The sequence below is a fragment of the Crocuta crocuta genome, unplaced genomic scaffold (genome assembly GCF_008692635.1).
Source record: "Crocuta crocuta isolate KB4526 unplaced genomic scaffold, BGI_CrCroc_1.0 scaffold102, whole genome shotgun sequence".
NCBI classification, from domain to species: domain Eukaryota; kingdom Metazoa; phylum Chordata; class Mammalia; order Carnivora; family Hyaenidae; genus Crocuta; species Crocuta crocuta.
In genome coordinates, this window is record NW_027530019.1 from 3,839,739 (window position 1) to 3,866,358 (window position 26,620).

Consider the following 26,620-nt stretch of genomic DNA (forward strand, 5'->3'; position numbering starts at 1 on the left):
TACTCCTCTCCCCTTTCAAAATAAATAAAAATAAACTTAAAAAAAACAATGAAGTAATAACTAACAAGAGATTGAGAAAGAAAGTTTCAGGGTGTGAAGGGAGCATTGAAGTTATCACACAACAAGAATCCTCTCTGGGATGTGCCCCTTTATAACAAGGGTCATAATGGTGTCCCCATAAGAAAGTGACTTAGTTTTCTTAAGAATGTGTTCTGGCCAAATATATGTAACTTCAGTGTTTCCTCAAATAAGAAATAAATTCATTGGAAGATCTTCCCTCTTAAGGAAGTATTGTCAAACCTTATGTATAAATAGCATTATTAAAGTCTTTGTTGTTGGCAAACCAGATTATTACCAGTGTGAAAATTATTGTTCATGTCCTAGACAGCTGCTCAGGAAGCGATATTGCATGCGTCTGGAAATGGCAAACCTGTACCGTCTAAGGACTACTGCATGCTATATAACCCTCATTGGACAAATCTTCCAAGTACCCTAGAAAATGCAGTAAGTAAATCACACTTAGTATTTATTTATAAACATAAAATTGCTGAAAGGCAAGAATGAGTATTATGTTTTGGTACGTGAATTAGCTGTAATATATGATGATTATTTTATTGCTTTGGCTTACATGTTTTTCTATCTGTGGGAAAAACAAGTTAGAGAATTTTAATACTTAACTCAAAGCCTGGTTGTCATAAAATATTCCTAATTTAAAAGAACCTGGTATTAAACCAATATTGATACTTTGTTACTGAATGCATTTATTGTGAAATATGATCTTTATCATTTTAAAGACATTTCTTCTTTTCAGACTTCTATCAGTTTGATGAATCTGACTACCACACCATTGTGCAACCTTTCTGATATTCCGCCTGAAGGAATAAAGAACAAAGCAGTTGTAGTACAGTGGGGAACCTGCCATTTTCTTGAAAAAGCCAAAATTGCACAAACAGGAGGTGCTGAAGCATTGTTGGTTGCCAATAATAGTGTCCTAGTAAGTAGTAAAACTTAATAACTCTTGAACTTCACAGGAATTAAACTTTCTTTTTGGTGTGTAGTATATGGGCTGGGTTTTGAATAATCATTTAAGGTTCTTTTAAAATAAACGTTCCAGGGGCACCTGGGTGGCTTAGTCGGTTAAGCGTCTGACTTTCGCTTGGGTCATGATCTCACGGTTCGTGGGTTCGAGCCCTGCGTCGGGCTCTGTGCTGACTGCCAGCTCAGAGCCTGGAGCCTGTTTCAGTCTGTCACTCCCTCTCGCTCTGAGCCTCCCCTGCTCACGCTGTCTCTCTCTCTCCTAGAAATAAAAAACATTTTAAAAAATTAAAAAAATAAATAAATTAAATAAACGTTCTGGCACTGATAGGCATTTAATTGGAAATCTTTGTAATTTCTTTTTTTTCATCCCAATGTTTACTTATTTTTAGAGAGAGATAGTAGAGTACTAGCAGGGGAGGTGCAGAGAGAGAGGGAGACAGAATCTGAAAGCAGGCTTCAGGCTCTGATCTGTCAACACAGAGCCTGACACAGGGCTTGAACCCACAACAAGCTCTGAGATCATGACCTGAGCTGAAGTCAGACACTTAACCAACTGAGTCACCCAGGCGCCCCTGTAATTTCTTTTCTATTCCTAAAGTAGACAAGGCTTTGTCCTAACATATTTGTTAGCAACAAGCATGTATGTATATGTGTGTGTACTATACACATACACCCGCCCACATATATATATGATATACCTACACATAAATCAGTTTAAGTTTATGCTAAAAGGATTCCAATTTGAGAACTCTAACTATAATATCAAGAAGGAACATATGAAACTTTGTTTTATAACTTAAAAAAAAGTATCTTTATATTTAATGGAATAATGCGTATTTTATTCTGTAAATCTACTAGTAGCTCATAAGTTTACATAATATGTTTTTTTCTTTTAGTTTCCTCCTTCAGGGAACAAATCTGAATTTCATGATGTGAAAATAGTGATTGCATTTATAAACTACAAAGATTTTAAAGATATGAAGCAGGTAAATTAATAATTATGTATTTTACAAAGCTTATACATAGTACAATTCTTTACTTTTAGCCACTGATAATAAATTTAAATTGTACGTTCTCCATTTGCTCCCAGGAAGCTATAAAGGCCAGTCAGGTCTTTATTTGGGAAATGTTCACTTCCAAGTGAGCACTAAGTGCTTCAGAGCCCCTACTTTAGAAAAGATACTGATGTGTTTTGATTTTTTTTTTTAACAATTTCTGGGTTATATCCTTTATCTTAGCTTTAAATCCCTGACAAGATATGTGTGGAACACTGAACTTCCAAGATTTAATAAACTAAAGTATAGCCTCATAATTATGATAAGAGAATACATCATGTTGTCAAAAATGGTTCTAGTGTTCTGAATTTTCTAATGTATAGTATCAGAGTGAAATTAGAATATTGCTGCCATATGCTGTGGTAGAAAGAAAACTAATTCTTATATTTTAACTGTTACTTTGCCTTTCAGACTCTTGGAGATAACATTACTGTGAAAATGTATTCTCCATCGTGGCCCAACTTTGACTATACTATGGTGGTTATTTTTGTAATTGCTGTGTTCACTGTGGCATTAGGAGGTTATTGGAGTGGACTAATTGAATTGTAAGTTTAACTGAACTTCAGTGTTTTCGTGGTAGATGATTAAAAAATTATTGATAATCATTTTAATCATGTTAACATTTAAAATTTACCTGACCTCAGAATATAGTGCTAATAAGATCAGAGTGTGGGTTTGTCCTCTTATAGGTCATTTAACTTTTTCACTGATAAGAGAGTCCTAGCTTCCTCTAACTCTTCTGCTGGTAGGATAACATTGAAATTACATCGCATTAAAATGAAAATGTTTAATTGTCTCTCATAGAAAAGATGAAGATACTTAGTGTCCTGATGTGCCTATTTATTTAGATTGGAAGAAGATAAGCAAGAGAAGGTGGGCCGGGGGTTTCAGCTCTTCCTGAGTTCAGTCATTACAGTGTGACCTCATCATTCTGTTTAATGCTTTAGGAATTCTAAGGATATGAAGCATGTTCATATTTTAACTTAAATATAGAAATTCTAAAATCGTTAAGCTTCATATACATTTTAGGGCAAGCTCCTCAAGAAGATTGGAGATGGGAGAGGAGTACATATAAGCTTTTTTATTAATAAAACATCATGATGAACAAAAACAAATAATTTGTTACCTTCAGTAGCCAGGTTGGAAGAGAAGGAGTTCTTTACTGACAGGATTATGGACTTTTAAAATTTTTTTATTTTAATTCTAGGATAATTAACATACAGTGTTATATTGCTTTTAGGCATACAATACAATTCAATGCATTACTCAGTGCTCATCAAGATAAATGTACTCTTAATCCCCTTTACCTGTTTTGTCCATCACCCTGCCTACCTCCCCTCTGGGGCAACCACCAGTTTGCTTTCTGTATTTATGAGTCTGTTTTTGTTTTTGTTTTTTAAATTGTTCACTTGTTTCTTAAATTTTTTTTTTTTTTTTTTTCTTAAATTTTTATATAAGTGAGATTATCTGGTATTTGTCTTTCTCTGACTTATTTAAGAGTACACCCTCTAGGTCCATCCATATTGTTGCAAATGGCAATATCTCATTCATTTTTAGAGCTAAGTAATATTCTATTGTATACATATATATACACCACTACTTCTTTATCTGTTCATATATGGATGGAAACTTGGGTTGATTGCTTCCATATCTTGACTATTGTAAATAATGCTTCAATAAACATAGGGGTGTGTATGTCTTTTCAAATAAGTGTTTTCATTTACTTTGGGTAAATACCCAGTAGTGGAATTTCTGGATTATAACTCTATTTTAAATTTTTCTCTTTTTTTTTAATTAAAAAAATTTTTTTTATGTTTATTTTTGAGAGAGAGACAGAGTGTAAAGGGGTAGGGGCAGAGAGAGAGAGAAACACAGAATATGAAGCAGGCTCCAAGCTCTGAGCTGTCAGTACAGAGCCCGACATGGTACTTGAACCCAAGAACTGCAAGATCATGACTTGAGCCGAAGTTGGACACTCAACCAACTGAGCCATCCAGGCACCTCTCTATTTTAAAATTTTAAAGAAACCTCTATATAGTTTTCCATGGTTCTTGCAGTGATTTACATTCCCACCAACAGTGCACACGTGTTCCTTTCTCTTCACATCCTCAACAACACTTGATATTTCTTGTCTTTGATCTAACTCTTATGGCAGATATAAGATAACATTTTGAGTTTATTTTTCTGTATGGTATGAGAAAATGTCCGATTTCATTTTGTATGGAGCTGTGCAGTTTTGCCAACACAATTTGTTGAAGAGACTTTCTCCCATTGCATATTTTGACTCCTTTGTCAAAGATTAATTGACCATGTAATTGTGGGTTTATTTCTGGGCTCTCTATTCTTTTGATCTGTGTGTCCTCTTTTGTGCCAGTACCATACTGTTTGGATGACTACAGTTTTGTAGCGTATCTTGAATCTGGGATGGTGATACCTCCAGTTTCGTTCTTCTTTTTCAAGATTACTTTGGCTATTCAGGATCTTTTATGATTTCATACAAATTTTATGATCTACTTCTATGAGAAATGCTGGTGGTATTTTGATAGGGATTGCATTAAGTCTGTAGATTGCCTTGGGTAGTATGGACATTTTAACAATATTTGTTTTTCCAGTCCATGAGCCTGGAATATCTTTCCATTTGTGTTTCTCAATTTCTTTCATCAGGATTTTACAGTTTTCAGAGTACAGGTCTTTGTACAGTGGTCATCCCCTTTGATTAAGTTTATTCCTAGGTGTTTCATTATTTATGGTAAATAATGAGACTGTAAAAAAATGGGACTGTTTTCTTAATTTCTCTTTCCGCTACTTCATATTAGTATATAGAAAGGCAGTGGATTTCTGCTTACTGATTTTGTATCCTGAAACCTTACTGAATTCATTTATCATTTCTAGTAGTTTGGGGTGGACTCTTTAAGATTTTCTATATATAGTATCATGTCATCTGCAAATAGTGAAAGTTTTACTTCTTACCAGTTTGGATACCTTTTACTACTTTTTCTTGTCTGCTGTACCTAGGACTTAACAGTACTATGTTGAATAAAAATGGTGAGAGTAGACATCCTTGTCTTATTCCTAAACTTAGGGGGAAAGTTTTTCATTACTGGGTGTGATATATGGCCTTTATTATGTTGAGGTGTGTTCTCTCTAAACTTACTTTGCTGAGAGTTTTTATCATGAATGGGTGTTGTACTTTGTCAAATGCTTTTTCTGTGTCTGTTGAAATGATCATATAGTTCTTACTCTTTGTCTTATTACTGTGATGTATCTATCACATTGACTGATTTCTGAATATTAAACCACCTTTGCATCCTGTACAAAAATCCCACTTTATCGTGGTTAATGATTTTTTTAAATTTATTGTTAGATTTGGTTTGCTAATATTTTGTTGAGGATTTTTCTGTCTACGCTCATCAGAGATATTGACTTATAGTTCTCTTTTTTGTATGTGGGGGATGTCTTTATCTGATTTTGGTATCAGGGGACTCTTGGCTTTATAGAATGAATTTTGAAGCTTTCCTTCCTCTTATTTTTTGGAATAGTTTGAGGAGAACAGGTATTCTCCTGTGAAGCTGTTTGGTTCTGGACTTTTGTTTTTTGGAAGTTTTTTGATTTCTGATTCAATTTCATTGCTGGTACTCTGTTCAAATTTTCTATTGCTGATTCAGTATGGGAGATTATATGTTTCTAGGAATTTCTCCATTTCTTCTCAGTTGTCCAATTTGTTGCCATTTCATTTTTTCATAATATTTTTTTATAATCCTTCGTATTTCTGTGGTGTTGGTTGTTATTTCTCCTCTTGATATTTGTGATTTTGTTTGAGTCNTTGTCTTTTCAAAGAACTACCTCCTGGTTTCATTGATCTGTTATATTGTGCTTTTTAGTTTCTATTTCCTTTATTTCTGTTCTATTCTTTATTATTTCCTTCTTTCTCCTGGTTTTGTGTTTGTTTCTCCTTTTTCTAGCTCCTTTAGCTATAAGGTTTGGTTGGTTGTTTGAGATTTTTTTCTGCTTCTTCAGATAGGCCTGTATTGCTAATAAATTTTCCTCTGAGAGCTGTTTTTGCTGCATCTCAAAGATTTTGTACCTTTGTGTTTCTATTTTCATTTCTTCCCATGTAATTTTTAATTTCTTGTTTGATTTTTTTTTTTTGACCCATTCATTGTTTAGTAGCATATCATTTAACCTCCACGTTATTTGTGGTCTTTCCGTCTTTTCTCTTGTGATTGAGTTCCAGTTTCATAGCATTGTGATCAGAAAAGATGCATGGTATGATTTTCATCTTTTTTCATTTATTGAGGCTTGTTTTGTAGTCTTATATTTGGTCTTTTGCAGAGAATGTTCCACGTACACTTGAAAAGAATGCATGCTCTGCTGTTTCAGGATGGAATGTTGTGAATATATCTGTTAAATCCATCTGGTTCAGTGGGTCATTCAAAGTTACTGTTTCCTTGTTGATTTCCTGTATGGATGATCAGTCCTTTGATTTAAGTGGGGTGTTAAATTTCCCTACTATTATTGTATTACTATCACTTATTTCCTTTTTGTTTGTTGTTAACTGTTTTTATGTATTTGGGTGTTTCCATGTTGGATGCATAAATATGTACAATTGTATGTCTTCTCATTGGATTGTCCCCTTTAGTATTATATAGTGTCCCTCTTTGTCTCTTGTTAACAGTTTTTATTTTAAGGTTTATTTTTTCTAGGGTGCCAGGGTGGTCGATCAGTTAGGTGTCTGACTCTTGATTTTGGCTTAAGTCGTGATCTCACAGTCGTGGGACTGAGTCCCATGTTGAGCTCAGCCCTGGGCATGGAGCCTGCTTGAGATTCCCTCTCTTTCTCTCTCTTTCTCTCCCTTCTCTCTCTCTTCTCTCTTTCTCTCTCTCTCCCCTGCCTCTCCCCCTTCCCCACTCTCACTCTCTCTCAGAATAAATAAACATTAAAAAATAATAAAGTCTGGAGGAGGGCACTCGTGAGGATGAGCACTGAGTGTTATGTGGAAACTAATTTGACAATAAACTATTTGTAAAAAATAATAATAATAATAAAGTCTATTTGTTCTGATGTAAGTATTGCTGCCCCAGCTTTCTATTCATACCCATGTGCATGATAAATGCTTTTCCTTCCTTTCACTTTAAATCTACATGTGTCTACAGGTCTGAAATGAGTCTCTTGTTAGGCAGCATACAGATGGCTCTTGCTTTTTTTATCCATTCTGTCACCCTTTGTCTTTTGATTGAAACAGTTTGTCCATTTACATTCAAAGTAATTACTGATAGATATGTACTTATTGTCATTTTGTTACCTGTTTTATGGTTGTTTTTGTAGTTCTTCTCTGTTTCTTCCCTTGCTCTCTTCTCTGACAGTTAGTTGGCTTTCTTAAGTGATATACTTGGATTCCTTTCTTTATACTTTTTATTTACTTTTTAAAATTTTATTTATTTATTTTGAGAGAGACAGAGACAGCATGAGTGGAAGAGGGGCAGAGAGAAAGGGAGACAGAGAATCCCAGCTGCCAGCACAGAGCCCGATGTGGGGCTTGAACTCATGAAACTGTAATATCATGACCCGAGCCAACACCAAGCATCAGACACTTAAGTGACTGAGCCATCCTGGTGTCCAAACTTTCTTTTTATTTTTTGCATATGGGTTTTTGATTTGTGGTTACCATTAGGTTTGTATGTAAATCTGCATGTAGCAGTCCATGTTAAGTTGATAGTCACCTACATTTGAACCCATTTATTCCTCTCCCCACCTCCCAGGTTTTAGGTATATGATGTCATACTTTACATTTTTTTATTTTGTGAGTCCCTTGACTGATTTTTATAGATATGCTTATTTTTTACTGCTTTTGTGCTTCCTGCTTTTCTTACTCCTACTTATGGTCTTCCCTTCCCATTCAAAGAGTTGCCTTAAACATCTCTTATAGAGCATGTTTGGTGGTGATGAATTCTTTTAACTTTTGTTTGGGAATTTCCTTATCTTTCCTTCTATTCTGAATTGTAGCCTTGCTAGATGGAGTATTCTTGGTTGCACATATTTTCCTTTCAGTACTTTGAATATATCATGCCACCCTTTTCTGGACTGCAAAAGGTTTCTGAAAAGGGTATAGGTTGAAAATTTAGCCTATACCCTTATGAGGTTTTCCTTGTATGTAACTGTTTTCTCTTGCTGCTTTTAAAATTCTCTTTCGAGGGGCACCTGGGTGGCTCAGTCGGTTAAGCGTCCAACTTCAGCTCAGTTCATGATCTCATGGTTCATGAATTTGAGCTCCACATTGGACTCTGTACTGACAGCTCAGATCTTGGAGCCTGCTTCAGATTCTGTGTTTCCCCCTCTCTCACCCCACCCCCCACGCTCTGTCTCTGTCTCAAAAATAAACACTAAAAAATTTTTTAAAATTCTCTTTCGAGATTATGAATTTTGAAATTGATGTGGCTGATTCTAAGGGTAAATAAAGATAGAAGTGAGTGTATGTGTGGGTGAGGGGCCTGATCTTAAAATACAAGAAAGAGAATATGAATCAGTGACAAAGAGGGAATAGTTCTATAAAAAGTGAAATGATTAAGAACATAGGCACCATTTGCAACAACATGCATGGACTTTAAAGTCATTGTGCTAAGTAAAATAAGTCAGACAGAGAAAGACAAATTCCCCTGATATGTGGAAACAAACAAAAAAGGAACTCAGAGACACAGAGAGTCACATTGGTGGTTGCCAGAGGAAGGGATTGAGGGTGGCAAAATGAGTGAGGGTTATCAAAAGGTATAAACTTCCGGTTATAAAATAAGTAACTCTTGGGGATGTGATGTACAGCATGGTGACTATAATTGATAAGACTGTATTGTATATTTGAAAATTGCTAAGACTAGATCTTAAAAGTTCTCATCACACGAAAAATATATTGCTGTGGTGATGGATGTTAACTATACCTACTGTGACCATTTTGTTATATATGCAAATGCCAAATCACCATGTTGTATACGTGAAACTAATGTTATATGTCAGTGAGTTCTTAATTTTAAAAAATGAACTTAAGGAGTGTCACTTAGCAAGTAAAAGGAGTTAAATTAAAAGAGGAGGGGAGAGAGAATAAAACTTAGGAAAGGGAAAATTTGCCAGAACAAGAACTCTTAACTCAGAATTACCCTGCCAAATGAAAGATGTACCTTATGCAAAAGGAAAAGATGCCTTGGTTCATTTTAAAACTTTTCAGTAGAGAATTAGTCTTATTATAATGAAATCATTGGTTCTCAAGCTCCATAAACTCAAGATGGCATGAAAAAAAGTTTAGCTTTATCTTTCATTATGATATATATGAATATATGAATCTTCCACTGTGATAAAAATAGCTTTAAGTGTACCTGTTTATAATGACAGATACCAAAGGTTAGCACCTTTTCCCACTCAGATACTACTTTATTGACACTTCTGCTGATACTCTGTCATCAGCTCTGCAGTTGCCAGAATGCGCTGGTGTAGCTGTCCCCAAACCCTTTCCCTGCTCTTTTCCCAGGCAGCCTCCCTAGAGTCACAAATACTCATTGTAGTGACCGTTACAATCAACAATATTCTAATAAGAAAGTAGTATGTTGGTAAATAAGCAGTCTGGCAAATGGGCAATTTGATAGAAGTAAACTTTTCTTACCCTGAAGTTTGTATTGAGCCCAGACCTGATGAGAAAGGTTGGTGTAAGCAAAGGAAATGAGAGTTTAGTTGAACAGAGCTGAAAGGACTAGAAGTAAAAAAAGTATATAGTGAGCTCCATGTAACCGAGATGAGACAATGAGATGACAGAACAGAGACTGGTCAACATAGGGTGCTACTGACCCCTCTTCAACTTTTGTCACTGCCTTTTATTAGCTGTGTGGCTTAGCAAGGGTTGTCGAGAGACTCAGAAACAATATTTTGCTGTCTTAAGGTAGGAGAAAGCTGGGTCTTAAACTTCTTGAATGCTTTGTAATACCCTGAGGAGCACAGAACAGGTATACAGTAAATACTGAGTTGATTGAAAGAAGTTCAAGTTGAAAGTTGATTTAATGTTTACCTGTAAGAGAAGCTAATCTTAGAAGTACTTTACTGTCTGTAAGTTGGTAATAAGTGTATAAAAAGAACTGGTTATCATCAGAAATTTATTACATCAGTGTAGTTTTCAAATTAGAAATATAAACATCTACGAACATTAATTTGTGTATATGGTAAATATCATCTGTTTCAATAATTTTGCCTCCAGAAAAAAATGCTCTTTCACAAGTTAGTGGTTAATAACAGATTATCTCTGGAACGTATACTTTATAGGGACCTTTTACTTTCTAGATTAAGTATTTTTTTGTTTGTTTGGTTTGCAGTTTTTTTAAAGTATATTACTTTGTAGTCAGAAGCAAATTTAAGTTGGTGTTAGAGGTTGATTTTAAAAATAACTGTACCTGGCAGATATTTTCTCAAGTTCCTGGGTATGTTTATGCAGGGAGAACATGAAGGCTGTGACAAACACTGAAGATAGAGAAATGAGGAGAAAGAAGGAAGAATACTTAACTTTTAGTCCTCTGACAGTTGTAATATTTGTGGTTGTCTGCTGTGTTATGATGGTCTTACTTTATTTCTTCTACAAATGGTTGGGTAAGAAGTCCTATTTTATATTTGCTACTTTTAGCATGCAATTTTTTAATTTACTTTACCAGATTTCCTTTAAGGTATTCTACCTGGAAAGCTTAAGCAAATAATTAAAAAGTGATACTAACTTTTTAAACTGTCAGAAGTGTTACGTCCCCATTACTCTGGGATAAAAATACTCAGATTGAAAATATACTACATCTTGAGATAAGTTCACTTCTTCATATGACTTGAAAGAATTGCTGTGACTCCTAAGTTTCCCTCTCTGCACATAAAGCTTGATAGCCCAATATCTAAGCAGCAGACTAACAATTTTATTATTTGAACTTTCAAAAAAACTTACTAACCTGTATTTGAAATTTATTCAGACTACTAATTGATTGCCTCTGCTCACTCCCAAAGCATGGTTTGTTCTTTTATCAGCTTGCAAATCAAGATGTGGTGCTCAAACTTTGTTTTGCTTGTATAAACAGTCATTATTGCACTACACCTAAAGACCTACAAACATACAAGTACTTGCCTATTGTCTAGATAGTAACTGATACTTTTCCTTTAAAAAGGTGGGGGTAGGAACTGTACAGTCTTGCTCATCCCCTGGACAGTCTTGCTAGTAGCCTGAAAGAATTAAAATTTGCCATGTCTGGCTGATGTGCAGCACAAAGAAGGGGAGTCAGGATAAAGAGCAGTGCACCTGATAACAATTGGCAAAAACCCTTTGTAAAAACTGCTATGGACTGTAGGGCTTATTTAGAGAACGTTAGCACAGTTTTCTGGACTAGAAAACCGAGGTTAGTTTCAGCTTATTGTCCAATTTATCCTGTTCTGTGGCAGCATTTAAAAACAAGACCTATGACATATATTTCCAATTTAAAAAAAGAATTATTTTGGGGCACCTGGGTGGCTCAGTTAGTTAGATGTCTGGCTCTTGATTTCAGCTCAGGTTGCAATTTGTGGGATCAAGCCTGCAATGAGCATGGAGCTTTTGGGATTCTCTCTCCCTGTCTCTCTACCTCCGCCCCTCTCCCCCCTTCTCAATAAACTTTAAAACATGTAAGAAAAAATAATTATTTGAATGTTATGTCTATTTCAATCTGTTGCTCAGAGAAGAGATACTAGGAAAGTTATTTTTATTGTCATTGTGCAGCTAATTTTTCTAATTTAATATACAGCCTTCAGTTTTTTGTGTCTGACTCTCAGTTAATTAGTGGTCTTTGATAGAAAAGAGATTTCTCTACCCAACCCTAAAGCATGTTTCATTTTGGTGAGAAAGTTCTTTAAACTTATTGGTATTTAAAAAGTCTTGTTTATAAATGTAATTTTTTAAAAAATTTTAAATTTTATTTTAAGAGAGAGAGAACGTGAACAGGGGAGACAGGCAGAGGGAGAGAGAAAGAGAGAGAGGAGAGAGAGAGAGAATCTTAAGCAGGCTCCACACTCAGTGTAGAGCCCACCATGGGACTCAGTCCCACGACCCTGGGATCATGACCTGAGCTGAAATCAAGAGTCAGATGCACATCTGACTTAACCACCCAGGGCACCCCTGTAAATGTAATTTTTAATGTAGAAGGAAGATCATTAAACCTCATGGTTTATCCCAGGACATGGGATTTTAATTATGACTGATTAAATCTATGTGATATTGCAAGGTTTATTTTTATTTTGGTTCCTTATGGTTCCTTATGGCTAAAGTTGCTGCCATTTTTAATACGTTAAAATTTATGAAGGTTCCCCTTACATTTAATGTTAAGTCATGTTCAAGAAAGTAACTGAAGATAGTTATATTAACCAGATTCTTTCCCATGCCTAGTCATTTTCTTAGAATAGTAGGACATTGAATAAAATACCTAAAACTCTGTTAGGATCTCTAGAGCATGATTTCTATCTACGTTTTAAAACTTGGGTTGGCAACCTTTGGTGTATGACTTACCAGACATAACTTCGCAATCTTTGTCTTTCTTACTGTTTATGTTATCATATATAACTAGGAATAACAAATAACAAGGAAATAAAAAAGTAATTTGTCCAAGTTCACCAATTAGAAAGTGGCCAACAGTTAAAAACAAGGATATCAGAAAATTGGGGGGTGGTATCTATGTTTCTGAAAAAGGAACAGTTTTGCAGACCCATGAATAAGATGTGAGTTTTCCAGCTACAGAAACAGCAAGATGCCAGATGATTTTTCAGGCTTTTTTGTGACATTCTAAAGATGCAATAAAAGCTTATTGATTAAAAAGAAGAAGAAAGATTGATTTACTGTCTCTACTCTCTTTCTCACCTACACAGAGTAATAATTTTCTGAAATTTAGTGGAACTTGAAAAATTCAGGTAAAATTTGTATTTCCATTGTGAAATTTTGAGAAAATTAAGAAAGTGACTATTTTGAAATACAATAATATCTTCCCCTGTTTATGAATAAGAAGATTAAATAATTGTCAAATAACTATAGCTAATATAGAAAAATATTTGTGAATCTTAGCTGCCTTACTTTCATATCATAACAGAGGTTTATTTAAATGGATTTGGTTTTACCAAAGATCAACTTATTAGAGATAAATTGCATCGTAGGAAAATATGGATAACATGGTTAATGTCTAAGATAAGTGTCAGCTCTCATCCTTAACCTGCATTTTTAAAAACATTTATATTGTTTTCTTTCTTTTTTTTAAATTTTTTTTTAAAATTTCTTTCTGAGACAGAGAGAAAGAGAGAGAGAGCAGGGAAGGGTCAGAGAAAGAGGGAGACACAGAATCCGAAACAGCCTCCAGGCTCTGAGCTGGATGTCAGCACAGAGCCCGACGCGGGGCTCTAAGCCACGAACCGTGAGATCATGACCTGAGCCGAGATCAGACGCTTAACTGACTGAGCCATCCAGTCACCCCTCTTTCTCTTTTCTTAATGTTTATTTATTTTTGAAAGAGGGAGCGAGCAAGCGAGGGGCAGAGAGAGAGAGGAACAGCGGATCCAAAGCAGGCTTGGCACTGACAGCACAAAGCTCAGTGTGGGGCTCAAATTCACAAACCTAAGAGATCATGACCTGAGCAAAAGTCGGCCATTCAACCACCTGAGCCACCTAGGCACCCTATTTTGTTTTCTTAGCCCATTCCTTCCATTCAAAAACTTAGAAACGTCAGCTACTCACTTTGTAGATGTCTTTGACAGATTAGTTTGAATCATTGAATGATAGAAAATGTAGAGCCAGCTTCAGCCCTTGAGTAATCCTACTAATGTGTAATAGAACCAAAACAACACATAAAATACCCACTCTTCAATAAAACTCAAGATCTAAATATTTTTAGTTAGTAATGTATTCAGATTATAGGATGGTCACTGCATTGAAAATATCTTTGAGTAAGAAAGCTAAAACTTAATTTTGCTTATATAAATACTTTCTTATCACATTTCCTTTTGTTCTCTTATAACTTAGTGTCTTGTTTTTTTTCTAGTTTATGTTATGATAGCAATTTTCTGCATAGCATCAGCAATGAGTCTGTACAACTGTCTTGCTGCACTAATTCGTAAGATACCGTGTGGACAATGCGCGTATGTATCTCTTACAAGGCATTCTGTAATGTTGGTATTTGTAATTTAAACAAATAGGGAAACAAACAGGGAAAAGTAGGAGTGCTGTTTTAAACCTGTGCAATCCAATATACATGTGTCTGTTTAAATTTAAGTTAATTAAAATTAAATAAATTTAAAAATTCAGTTCCTCAGTCTTGTTAGCCACATTTCAAATGCTAATAACTACATGTAGCTAATGGCTACTATATTGGACAGCACAGATCTAGAACATTTCCACCATCACAGATAGTTCTGTTGAACTGATGAGTATTTTTTGGTGTATTATTTGTTGTACTTAAATCAAAACTTTTAAATTGATATTTCAATAGCTTTCTTGTGAATGTGGTTAACATTTGTCATTTCTCATATTACATGAGCATTGTATTTCATCTACAGAGTAAACTGACCTATGTTGATCTATTTTTTAGGATTACGTTTCGGGGCAGAAGCATTGAAGTGAGACTTATTTTTCTCTCTGGACTATGCATAGCAATATCTGTTGTTTGGGCCGTATTTAGAAATGAAGATAGGTATGACGACTCAGTGTATTTGCTCTTAGATTAAGAATGCATTATTTTATATCTTGCTTGATAATTACGTGTTTTGATTAGTATGGACTTTTTTGCTTTTATCCCAGAATACCATAGTTTTGAAACAAGTTAAAGAAATACTTAAATAAGCAGATCTTATGCTAATGGTTCAAGGTCATATAGAGAAGGAACTATGTATTATGATTTAAACATCTAAGCTGAAATAGGCTTTGAAAATATACTTAATTATGGTATACCCACACAAGTACAATGCAGCTTTTAAGGATGAAGAGTTCTATGAATTGATATGCAGTGATTTCCAGGGTGTATATTTTTATGTTTATTTATTTATTTTTGCGAGAAAGAGAGAAAGAAATCAAAGGAGGGGCAGAGAGAAAGGACAGAGAGAATCCCAGACAGGCTCCATGCTGTCAGCACAAGAGGTGGATATAGGGCTTGAACTCATGAACTGTGAGATCATGACCTGAAACAAAATCAGGAGTTGGGATGCTTAACCAACTGAGCTAGCCAGGCGCCCCTCCAAGGGTGTATTTCTTAAGTGAGAAAAGGATATCTAGAGTATGCCATCTTTTATATAAGAGAGGAAATACACAGGTATCTGTCCATTTGCAGGAACGATAACCAGAAAAAAGTGTTAACTTTTTAATGGTCTACTAATAAAATTATTAAAGCCCAAAGCCACTTAGAACCTAAAATTTGGAAGCAAAGTGTATACAGTTTTAGGCAGCTTCAGTTGATAATGATGCATATCAGTTCCTTGTAAAGTATGTTACATAGCTCTCATTTCCTTTAGATTGCAGCTATCTGGACATACATTAACACTAATGTCCTTTGTTTTGAACTACATTTCTAAAAGAGACCTGTGTATAAGTTCAGGGGTTAAAGATAAGTATGCACTGTATACAATATGTGTTCTAAGGTAGCTTTTTGACTTTTTCTTAGTATAGTAGTATTCATTACTCTAGGCCAGTAAACTGATAAGTATGGAGAATATAAGAGGTTTTTTGGTCATTACAATTGCTGCTTAATAATCAGTCAAATCATAGCAGTTGAGTGGTATCACTTTAGTGATCTATTTCTTTTGAAAAGTCCCATCTGAAAATAACTACATAAACCAATCAGAGTAACTTCCTTTTGATTTTAGGTGGGCTTGGATTTTACAGGATATCTTGGGGATTGCTTTCTGTCTGAATTTAATTAAAACACTGAAGTTACCCAACTTCAAGGTAAAGTATACTACTTTGCTAGCTAAAATAATTCTTTTTAAAACAACTTTATTAATGTATAATTTGTGTATAAAATGCACCCATTACAAATGTAGTTTATTAAAGTTTTACAAATGAATAATGTTGTAGCCACCATCTTAATTATAGAGCATTTCTTATCTCTTCAAAAGCTCTGTTCTGCCCTTTTGCTCTCAGTCCTAATCACCAGCCTTAGCCAGGCACTGATTTGGTAGCTAAAATATTTTTAATCATTTGTATAATATGTCAGTTTCATAAACTCCTTATAGACAAATATCAACAAAGAATATTTCTTTGACTTAGTGATTCATTTTTTTTTAAGACTGGGATAAAGAAGATAAAATTTTTAATGTGATCTGTAGAATAAAACTATAAATAGTAATAACTGTTAAATGCTTTTCAAAAAATAGTGTTCAAATATAGTTTCACATGTTTATTTGTACTTGCAAAATAATATCTCTTAATTTAGATATTGGAAATGTGACTTAAATTTGTTTCTTTTTTCAACAGTCATGTGTGATACTGCTAGGCCTTCTCCTCCTCTATGATGTATTTTTTGTTTTCATAACACCATTCATCACTAAGGTATGATATTTGAAATGCATAAGAAACATGCGAAAAGATGAGAATCTTAAACCTGCTCTTAGATTATTGATTTTGCAGGTGTTTGCCATTGAGTGCATTCTAATTCTCTTTCAGAAATTGTCATTGAAATTGGCCTTCTACTAGAGGATTTTTTTTAAGCCTTTAAGTTATTCTGCTAAATGAAAAATATCTCCTGGCTTATCATGAGAACATACGTTTTCTTCCTATCCATTTTAAAGTAACTTTTCTCATTATAAAACAACAAATTTTGCTGTAGACAATATAAACAGCAAAACGAATGAACATGTGTCATTGCTACTTTCCTTTCTGTACCCCTAGTTTGAGACTAAGAGCAACACACTGGAAGTCGAAGACCTAATGTGAGACTCTATCACCTTGTTACCCTGGCAGGTCACTCAGCACTTTCGGCTTCTGTTTCCTAATCCATCCTATGAGGGAGTATTGGCTAGCATTCCAGCCTCCCTCTTCCATCAGTAGAATTCTTTTAGGCGGAACTGACAGAACCCACTGTAAGCTTTCTATATCAAAAAGGTCTCCTCTATTCAAAGCTGTATGTGGAGGCCAGGGTGGGGCTGGCCTCAGGAGAATCTAGACCCAGGGGCACATACTCTCCCTTTCCACTTCTGTCCACATGTTCATTGTCACAGTCTGGCTTTTTCTATGAGGTTAGAATCAGCAGCTGACAGCTCCTAGTTCCCCTATTCCCAGCCCTGCCCCTGGCTCTTCCATAAAATGGCAGTGCTGTTCCCAGAATGAGGGAGAGGTGTTGGGTAAGTGTGATAGTCCTTCATTACTTGTCCAGATTTTCTACCTTGTCTCAGTTCCTATCTTGGGAGTATTTTATTGCTCATTTCTCCTGGTTTCCCCATTTTATATTGTCTTATTTTGTAACTTTATAAATCATCCCTTTATTCTTTGTCATTCTCACATATTCAATATCTGATACTATAATCACTATGTTTTTTCCCATTCTTTATCTTTTCTTTAGCCCCTGCCATCTGTGAAATCACTATAAAACTGCACTTTTAATATTTGCTATAGCATAAACATGTTTCATAAACATGTGCCCTGTTGGGAGCTAAAATGCAAGTAGGTAGTAACTGTAGTTAACTGCCCCAAATTAAAGCTCAGCAGACCATTTTAACCAGAATCGTTCTGCGCCTTAATGATGAATCATTTCACTCACTGACTTTGTTGAGCAAAATTAACCTTTTCAAAGCATAGAATTAGTAGTATATAAAAAAAGTGTCAATTAATGAAAGCATTATTTTAATGTTTATTTTTGAGAGAGATGGAGAAAGAGAGCATGAGAGAGGGGCAGAAAGAGGGAAACAGAGAATCCCAAGCAGGCTCTGCACTGCTGGCACAGAGCCCAAAATGGGGCTTGAACCCACAACCATTAGATCATGACCTGAGCTGACACCAAGAGTTGGACGCTTAACCAAGACTGAGCCACCCAGGCACCACGAAAGTATTTTTTAAAGTTCTGTTTAAAGGCATCCCATCTTGTGTTAATTTATTCGGTTCAAAAAAAGTGTTTTTGTAAGTCACTCTAAAGGGGTCTCATAATGAAAGTAAAGCATTTTCTATACAAAGCCATTCTCATAAGTCAATAGATAGTCCTAGCATATGACATATATATTACACAGTGGATATAGATATGAACTGTACCTAAACCCTTAAAAAATTTTTTCCATTCTGTTTTAAGTCTCGGAATTTTAAAGATATAGAATAATATACAATAATAATAAAGATGTCTATGAACCCTCTCTCTTTATTTTCTGCCTAAAGAATTTTTCATCTTCTTTTTTTTCCATATTAGTTCCCACTGACTAGGAATGTGATTTCTAGTAATCAGATCTGGTGGAAAAAATTAAAAGTGCTCTTTGGAGTTCACTAGTGTAGATTTCCTTTAACACCTCAGTTTGGTTTGCTTGCTCTTATTAAGGCTATAGACCTTACTTTAGTAGGTAACTCAAAATGAAAATCATATATGTAATTTCTGATTTTTGAGTTTTTTTAACTGAAAATGTTAAGGATTAAACATTGGACATTTTAAACCTGTTTTTCAACTCTGCTGTTAACAGAGTATTAATGAGTAAGCAGAACAGGCAGACTATAAGAATGTGTCTTCATTTTTCCATCCACCCCTGTAACTTAGTATAGTATCTTGCAAATAGTACTTACTCATACGTCTTTGAACGTAGGAGAGGATGTCAGTGATGGTCTTTACGTAAGTATTTAAGATAACAGAAAATGAACCAAAATGAACTATGTCTGGAAATTAAATCACATTATGGGAGTTTGCTGTAAGGAACTGTATATAATATTAGTCTGTTTTCCTAACCCCCTGTGACTTAACCCTTCTGTAACCTGAAGCTTAACATGAGGAAAAGATTTCTGTAGCTAGAGATGATATCCTTCTTTCTCCTCAGCTCAGGTATCAGTGAAGTCCTCTTAAAAATAACTAAAGTGATTTCTCCAATGTTCCCCACCCACATGGAAAATATTTTAGTTAGTTGATCAAATTCTCCTTAAATTCAGCATTTATTTATCTTCCCACTACCTATTTGGTGATACACTCATCATAATCTAAAGCATAGATGGGTGTTCAAGCAGTCTTAATTTGCTGCCTCCAAACGTTTCCCTTTCACAAAAGACTTGGCTATCAGGAAATAATAAGGAACTCCTCACACAGCCCACACAAAAAGACCTTAGCCAGACACCATGGATGAAATTCAGCTAAGGTTAATGTTTTGATTGGGATGTAAAAAGCTGGCAGGGCTGAAACTGGACAGGAGGCAGGCTTAAGATGCTTCTCAAGTTCTTTACGGCAGGGTCTTTTCAAGTTTGGCTTCATTGTTATTATGCTGAGTAGGCAGAAAGTCAAGTCTTTTTATTCAAATAAAGTTACCAATATTTATAGTTGTCAGTACAGATCACTGCCCAGATCTTCATTTGAATAACCTGTGTGTGTTTTATCTGCTAGTTTCTGATCATTGTTGAGCTCTAATAGAGTGTAGCTGTACACTAGGTGAATTTTGTTTTAGATGGCTCCAATTTTTGCTAGGAAAAAAGCTGTCTGCAGCCCATTTTTCATCAGTTTACTGTAGGCCATTAGCCATGGGGTCAGATCGTTCTTGAATACTGGTAAATTGTTCTCTTCAAATGATTGGGCAATTTCATCTTCCTCCTCACTTTTAGAATGGCGAGAGCATCATGGTTGAACTTGCAGCTGGACCTTTTGGAAATAATGAAAAGGTAGGGATGGCAATTAAATAGAAATGGCTGCCAGCATATATATGTGTGACCAGTTAATAATTTTGCCTTCCTGTGTAATTCATTGGTCATATAGTGCATGTTAAGGTATTGTAAAACTTTATTTCTCACAAAATATAGCCCTTTTCTTAGTTATTCTAAATTATTAAATACCTATTGACTTGGGTTTCATCCTAGAATGATGGAAACTTGGTGGAAGCCACTGCTCAACCCTCAGCTCCCCATGAGAAAGTAAGGATTGTATTTCAGATATGTTCATTGGACTTTAAATCATACCCTCTGAGACAAGATTCTTCTTTGGGGGAAAAAATCCAGATTGCAAAAAATAAAATAAAATAAAATAAAAATAAACCTATGTCAAGGCCTCAGTCTGATTTTTGGTAAAAAGGAAAAAAAGTTTAGATGCGGGGATACTGGAATAATACTGTCAACCCTTATGTGTTTTGGGTTTCATTTTTCCAAAGCTGTGTATTTATTTCTTTCAAGCTTTCTATAGATTCAGAGTGTATATGTATAGTTTATGTTCTCTCATGTCAAGTTCTTCTAAAATGTCTATTTAAAAATGTTGAAATAACTACTCTTTTATCCTTCCCTTTCTAAAAGATATGGGTAAATATTCCTAAGAAGTTTATTGGTGCCTTTTTTTTCCCCCATAATTACAGTTACCGGTAGTCATCAGGGTACCAAAGCTGGCCTATTTCTCAGTAATGAGTGTGTGCCTCATGCCAGTTTCAATACTGGGTTTTGGAGACATTATTGTACCAGGTAAGCAGTTGTAACAATTTCAGTACAAATATACTGATGGTTTAAAATTGCTAAATGTTTAGTATCTATTAAAAGTTACCTACCCTGTATTAAATATTTGTGGCTATGGCTAGAGCTGGGTCAATGACCAACAGAGGGGAAGAAAAAGCATTTCAAGGGGTAGAAGTTAAAGCCCCAAATGGTAACAACCAAGAATATCCATGGTTCAAAGAAGTTTCTTAGAGGAAACACCCAGGATCAATTTGACTACTTCCCCAAGAAAGTATGTAATAAAACTCTTCAGAAGTTGAATTTAATAATACCAAGTGTATTATAATTTCTATTACTTCTATTTTAAAATAACAGTTATATGGCATTATAATACAAAAAAAAAAAAGGCATATGGTCTATCTTCTTTGATAGTTGTTGCAGGTCTGCCTGCTCTCCTCACTGGGCAACCTACAGAATAAACTTAATCCCAGCCCAGTAATAGTATAACTTAGAAGTAATAACTAGTCTTTCTTAATCAAGTGAGAGATTGTCCTTCCTCACTTTCCTTGCAGTCTCTCTGTACTGTGAGGGGTAAAAAGTATGGCCTCTTCTGAAAAAGCCATTTCATTTACATAGTAAAGCCAGATAGAGAGAAGCTAACAGCTCTGCCTTGTGAGCTGGCATGGCAAAGTCCAGTGCAGCAACTCTCTTAGTTCATTTTCTAGGATAGATCACATGTTAGGCCACAGAGCAAATCTTAGCAAGTTTAAGAAGATTGAAATTACATACCAAGTATATTTTCTGACCACAGTGGTATGAAACTAGAAATCAATAACAGGAGGAAAACTGGAAAATTCACAAGTACATAGAAAGTAAACAAAATAGTTTCAAACAACCAAAGCATCAAAGAAAAAATAAAAATAAATTAAAAAGTACTTTGAAAAAAATAAAAAGAGAAACAGCATTCCAAAACATATGAGATGCAACAAAAGCAGCTTAAGAAGTTTATACTGATAAGCACATAGCTCAAGAAAATAGAAAAACCTCAAATAAGCAGCCTAACTTTACACATAAGGAACTAGAAAAAGAAGAACAAACTAAGCACAAAGTTAGCAGAAAGAAGGAAATAATAAAATACAGCAAAAATAGAGAACAGGAAAACAGTAGAAAAGATTAATAAAACTAACAGTTGGTCCTTTAAAAAGTTAATAATGACAAACCTTCAACTAGACTAACCAAGAAACAGAAAACTACATCATTAAAATTATAAATCAAAGAGGAGAGAATACAACTGATACCACAGAAATATAATAAAAAATGTTCTCCAGATCATAGAATATTAAGCAGCTAATTAAAAATCATGTTTTTAAAGATTGTTTAATGGCTTGGAAAAATGTTTTAAATGGCATTATATTTTTTAAAAATCAGCATATAAAATTTTGTCCAGAATTTGTGAGTACCATGGTATAAAAATGAAGGTTAAATACAATGCAGTATGTGCTGATGCCATTAGTTAACAGTTGAATTTGTATTGCTGTTACTGTTCTATGAAAATAATGTGGAGTTTGGGTTTTCTTGGGGTTTTTGTTATTTGTTTTTTGTTTTGTAGGCCTGTTGGTTGCATACTGTAGAAGATTTGATGTTCAGACTGGTTCTTCTTCTATATACTATGTTTCCTCCACAATTGGTAAATTTTTGGTTTTATTTCTATTATGTTTGAATTATATTGTCTGTAGAAAAAGGTAGAGGTCTCAAAATAAGGAGTCCTGGATTCTAATTCTTTATCGTTAACTAATACAAGTTTTTCCATCAAAAAGGAATAATACTTTACTACCTATATCATAAAGTTTTTGAGGTTTTAAAAAAATTATATGTGAAAGTAAATCATTAGGTTTTATAAAATGTTTATTAGAGCATCTGGCACATCAGTAATCAATAAATTATATAATATTAGATTTTCTTAAAATACTATATGAATAAATGTGTATGTATATAAACAAATGAATTTAGACACGATAACATCTAACCTAGGACAGCAGAAGTAATTGTCATTTATCCCATTATTTCTGAGAACAGACAAGAACAGGAAGTAAGCCAAAAAAATACTTCTAAACATATCAAAGAGATATCTCAAAGTCCATATACCAAAGTTCTTTATTCTTAGGTAAGCAGCCTGTACCAGAGCATTTAGATACTGTGCTAGCAATGTTTTCAATTACACAGTGGAGTTAAATGCAATAAATTAAGAGTGTACACTAGCAGTAGAGAAGGGTATTACCAGAAACAGGCACTTGACAGCAAGAAAGAACAGCTAAGTGAATGAAAAGATGATAAAAAGAAAAAACTGTAAAGAATAAGAAAAGCAGTCTAAGGCTATTAAGAATGATACTGTTTTAAGGGCATTAATGTAATAACGTCCAGCACCAGTCAGTGTGATAGAACAAAAGAATCCTCAATGAAAAGGCAGATTACAGGGCTCTCTGTCCATTGTGATGTATAATTTTAGGAAGTTACCTAAACTTCGCTGGTCCTCCATTGCCTCATCTATAAAATCAAATCAGGAGGTAGACTGAATTGTCTGTCAAGGCTGTTCTAGCTTCAGTGTTCAAGAAGCCCAGGAAGTATATAATTCAAATTAGGAAGATTTTTCAAAGCAACATTTAGTACCCCTTGGTACACCTTTTAGTTATCTAAAATGTGTAACAGCTCACTATGGGTAACAGTGACAGATGATTGAGAATCTTGAATTACTGTCTTTATCAATGATTGATGATTAGGGTAATTATAATTGAAATACTAACTAGTTTCCAAACTTTCAAAAGCTCTGTAGAACATCTCTCCTCATTGCTGTCTAGGAAATAATGAAAGTAGGAAAAAAGTCATAGGACAAAAATATCCTTAGAAATATTTGAAAACCACCACTTCAGTGAGGGAGTCAAAATCCACCATTGGTAACATGTAGAAATGACTGATAATTTGTATTCTTCTTACAGCCTATGCTGTTGGCATGATACTTACATTTGTGGTTCTGGTGCTGATGAAGAAGGGCCAACCAGCTCTCCTCTATTTGGTTCCTTGCACACTTATTACTGCCTCAGTTGTTGCTTGGAGACGTAAGGAAATGAAAAAGTTCTGGAAAGGTAATGGCTATCAGGTATGTGCTTCTTCTATCTTGGTTACCAAGTTATCTTAGGATGTAATTTAGTGACTGACTTTGGCTGGGAACTGCCTGTATGTATCCATCAAAGCTTTTATGTGCGTAAAAGTTACCTTGGATCTGTCAGGATGTCCCAAGTTTTTTCCACCATTACTCCCTTACTCTCCACCTTCTGCATCATTAGTTCTCATTTCATCTGATGCCAAAATCCTGGTGACTCCGGGTGAAACTACCAAGAAGCAGTGGGAGGGCATCAGGGAAAGCCTCAACAGCACTTCAACGTGAATTTTCAAATCCACACATGAAAGTAGGTTTCATGAAAAATAAAACCCTAAGTACAGAATTTTTGAGACTGATACTAGCTATTTATAGCTAAGGTTTTGCAGATAAAAATTCTACTCTTCAGTACCCAAATGAGTCTAACTAAATTCAATAGGGTACCCATTTCAGATTTAAATGGATTAAGACAGACCTTTCTGTAAAATCCCTGGGACAGAGAAAATCCTGATATCAGAACCTATTATGTTTGCATTTTTTCTTCATTATTGTTAAACCCCTTTCTTCTTTTCCTAAATGCTCTGGATATTCCAGTAAAATTTGTTTCTGTTGAAATTAAAGGTGATTAGGAAACTCTAGCTTATTAAGGTCAGGGTCACAGCATTGATTTTTTTTTCATGAGGCGGTTAGCTCTGCATTGCCTATTAAAACAAACTACCTTCCTCCATCCACCCTCATACATGCGTGTTAGTGATCACATGAACGAAAGTAGAGATACTTTGGGTCGATGGCTGCAATTCTGTTGGTAGGTAAACAGTTCAAAGTTCATATCCATCTTGTGGTTGGTCTGCAGTATCATCTTTATTTAACAAGAGGTGATTAACACATTAAGTTAGACTACTATAATTTGAAGAAGTAGTGGTCTAGAATTCTTTTGGGTAAATCTTGTAATTCCCTTGAAACCTGGTTAAAATAATAAAACCTGCCCTGCCTATCTCACAATGCCTTTGTCTCAGCTTATATTTATGCACATATAACTATGGCCACAAGGCCCTTGACTAAGCCAGTAAGGTAGCATGTAACTTTTACATGAGGAGGACACCCACACAGTTTTTTATTTTTATAGATTTTTTAAAAATTAAAATATGTGCTACAGCATACACTCTACTTCTAGCCTTTGAAAGGCACATCCCAGAAAGTGCTCGTCACAATCATTTCCTTAAAATAGTTTTATATTCATATAGCAAATGTTAATTGAGCAGTTCTGTGAGCCTGGTACTATTTTAGGTGCTGATGATAAAAGATGAACAAGTTAGAAACAGACTTATTCTCCTGGCCTCTTGAAAGTGAGATTCTTGTGGAGGATGCAGATAGTCACGAACAGTGTGATAAATGTATTTATTAGTTATTTAGGGTATCATGAAAGCTAGCAGTGGGACACCCAGTGCTTGTGGTTTTGTGACAGAGTCAAAAGCGATTTAGGGAAGGCTTAAAGAATGTTAAATTTATGTGTTGAAACTTTAAGCCTTAGAGCCATGTGTGCCGTGCGGAACGAACCATGTTTTGAAAGGCTCAGAGGGAAAAGAGCATTGCACATTCTAGAAACTGAATGAAATTTAGGATGACTATAATGTTGAGTAACAGTAGGAAATGAAAACTGGAGAAGGAAGCAAGGGTAAGAACCTATAGAGTCTTGTAAGCTAAAGACCGTCTAAGAGGTATTTGAATCTATCCTGAGAGCATAGGAGACCATTTAAGGGTTTTAAGAAATCTACAAAATGGATTGAAGAAAGGAGCAAAACTTAAAGCAGCTTTTATAATCAGGGGCAACAGTAGCCAGAATCAGTACAGTAGTGAGATCAAAAGAAGAGGACAAAGAGAAATTTAGAGGTATAATTAATGGAATACGGTGATTGTGTCAGTATAAGGAGAAGAGAAGGAAATGGAGTACAGGATTTCTGCCTTAGGTAACTGAGTAGGTAGATGGTGATACCATTTATGGAGATAAAGAAGGGGAATAGGTTTGAGGGAAAAGGTGATGAATTCAATATTGGACATTTCAGACCACCTATGGGACCAACAAGAAGAGAGAAATAATAGGCAAATGAGTTAATGTCTCCTGATGTACAGGAAACAGACCTAGCTAGAGACAGAAATTTGCAAGCATCATCAGTGTACTCAGTAAGTGAGAACATAGAGGGAGAAGCAGCATCTCAGGACAGAACTGTGAGCAAGAAGTTTCTACAATTAGGAGCACTTATCTGATTCACTGGTTATGAGGTAGATCAGAACAGAGAAGATGAGCAACATGAGGAAATTTTGATTAGGGTTGGCATCATATCTTTTTTTAGGTTAGAATTTAAATTCGGAACTGTTAGAACACATATAACTGTCTTACAGAAAGAAGTGTGTTTCTTGTTATTTTCATCACCAGCATTTTTACTTATAAAATTTTCCTTCCCCTTTAATACAGCTTTTGACACATTTTATTTTAAACACATGTGCTTATTACAGAAAAATTTGAAAATGTAGAAAAACACAAGAAAATGAAGTCCACCTGTAATTTCACTACCTAGAGGGTAGGCACTCTTAAGATTTAAGTGCATTCCCTTGTGTGCCTTCCTAGATAAATGGATAGGTGGGTAGATGGTACTATACTCTAAAGAGAGAGTTCTCTGTTTTGCTTATTCACTGCATGTCATTTCATTTTTAAATTCCTTGTAAAAAATCATTTTAATGGCTATGTAATACTCTCATACAGGTACTATATTTTACCATTTCCTTTGA

General features: G+C 34.9%; 1 protein-coding gene across 1 annotated transcript in view; it reads left to right on the forward strand.

Moving 5' to 3' along the window:
- Positions 1–26,620, forward strand: part of SPPL2A (signal peptide peptidase like 2A) — a 54,528-nt gene that overhangs the window by 21,631 nt on the left and 6,277 nt on the right. The window contains exons 2-15 of the mRNA XM_077764409.1: positions 385–504; positions 812–994; positions 1,935–2,024; positions 2,505–2,638; positions 10,558–10,709; positions 14,147–14,243; positions 14,693–14,794; positions 15,960–16,041; positions 16,570–16,644; positions 19,870–19,926; positions 20,122–20,175; positions 20,607–20,709; positions 22,289–22,366; positions 23,673–23,833. Coding sequence (XP_077620535.1) covers positions 454–504; positions 812–994; positions 1,935–2,024; positions 2,505–2,638; positions 10,558–10,709; positions 14,147–14,243; positions 14,693–14,794; positions 15,960–16,041; positions 16,570–16,644; positions 19,870–19,926; positions 20,122–20,175; positions 20,607–20,709; positions 22,289–22,366; positions 23,673–23,833 — 1,419 coding nt within the window. The 5' untranslated portion in view covers positions 385–453. The remainder of the gene's footprint in view (positions 1–384; positions 505–811; positions 995–1,934; positions 2,025–2,504; positions 2,639–10,557; positions 10,710–14,146; positions 14,244–14,692; positions 14,795–15,959; positions 16,042–16,569; positions 16,645–19,869; positions 19,927–20,121; positions 20,176–20,606; positions 20,710–22,288; positions 22,367–23,672; positions 23,834–26,620) is intronic.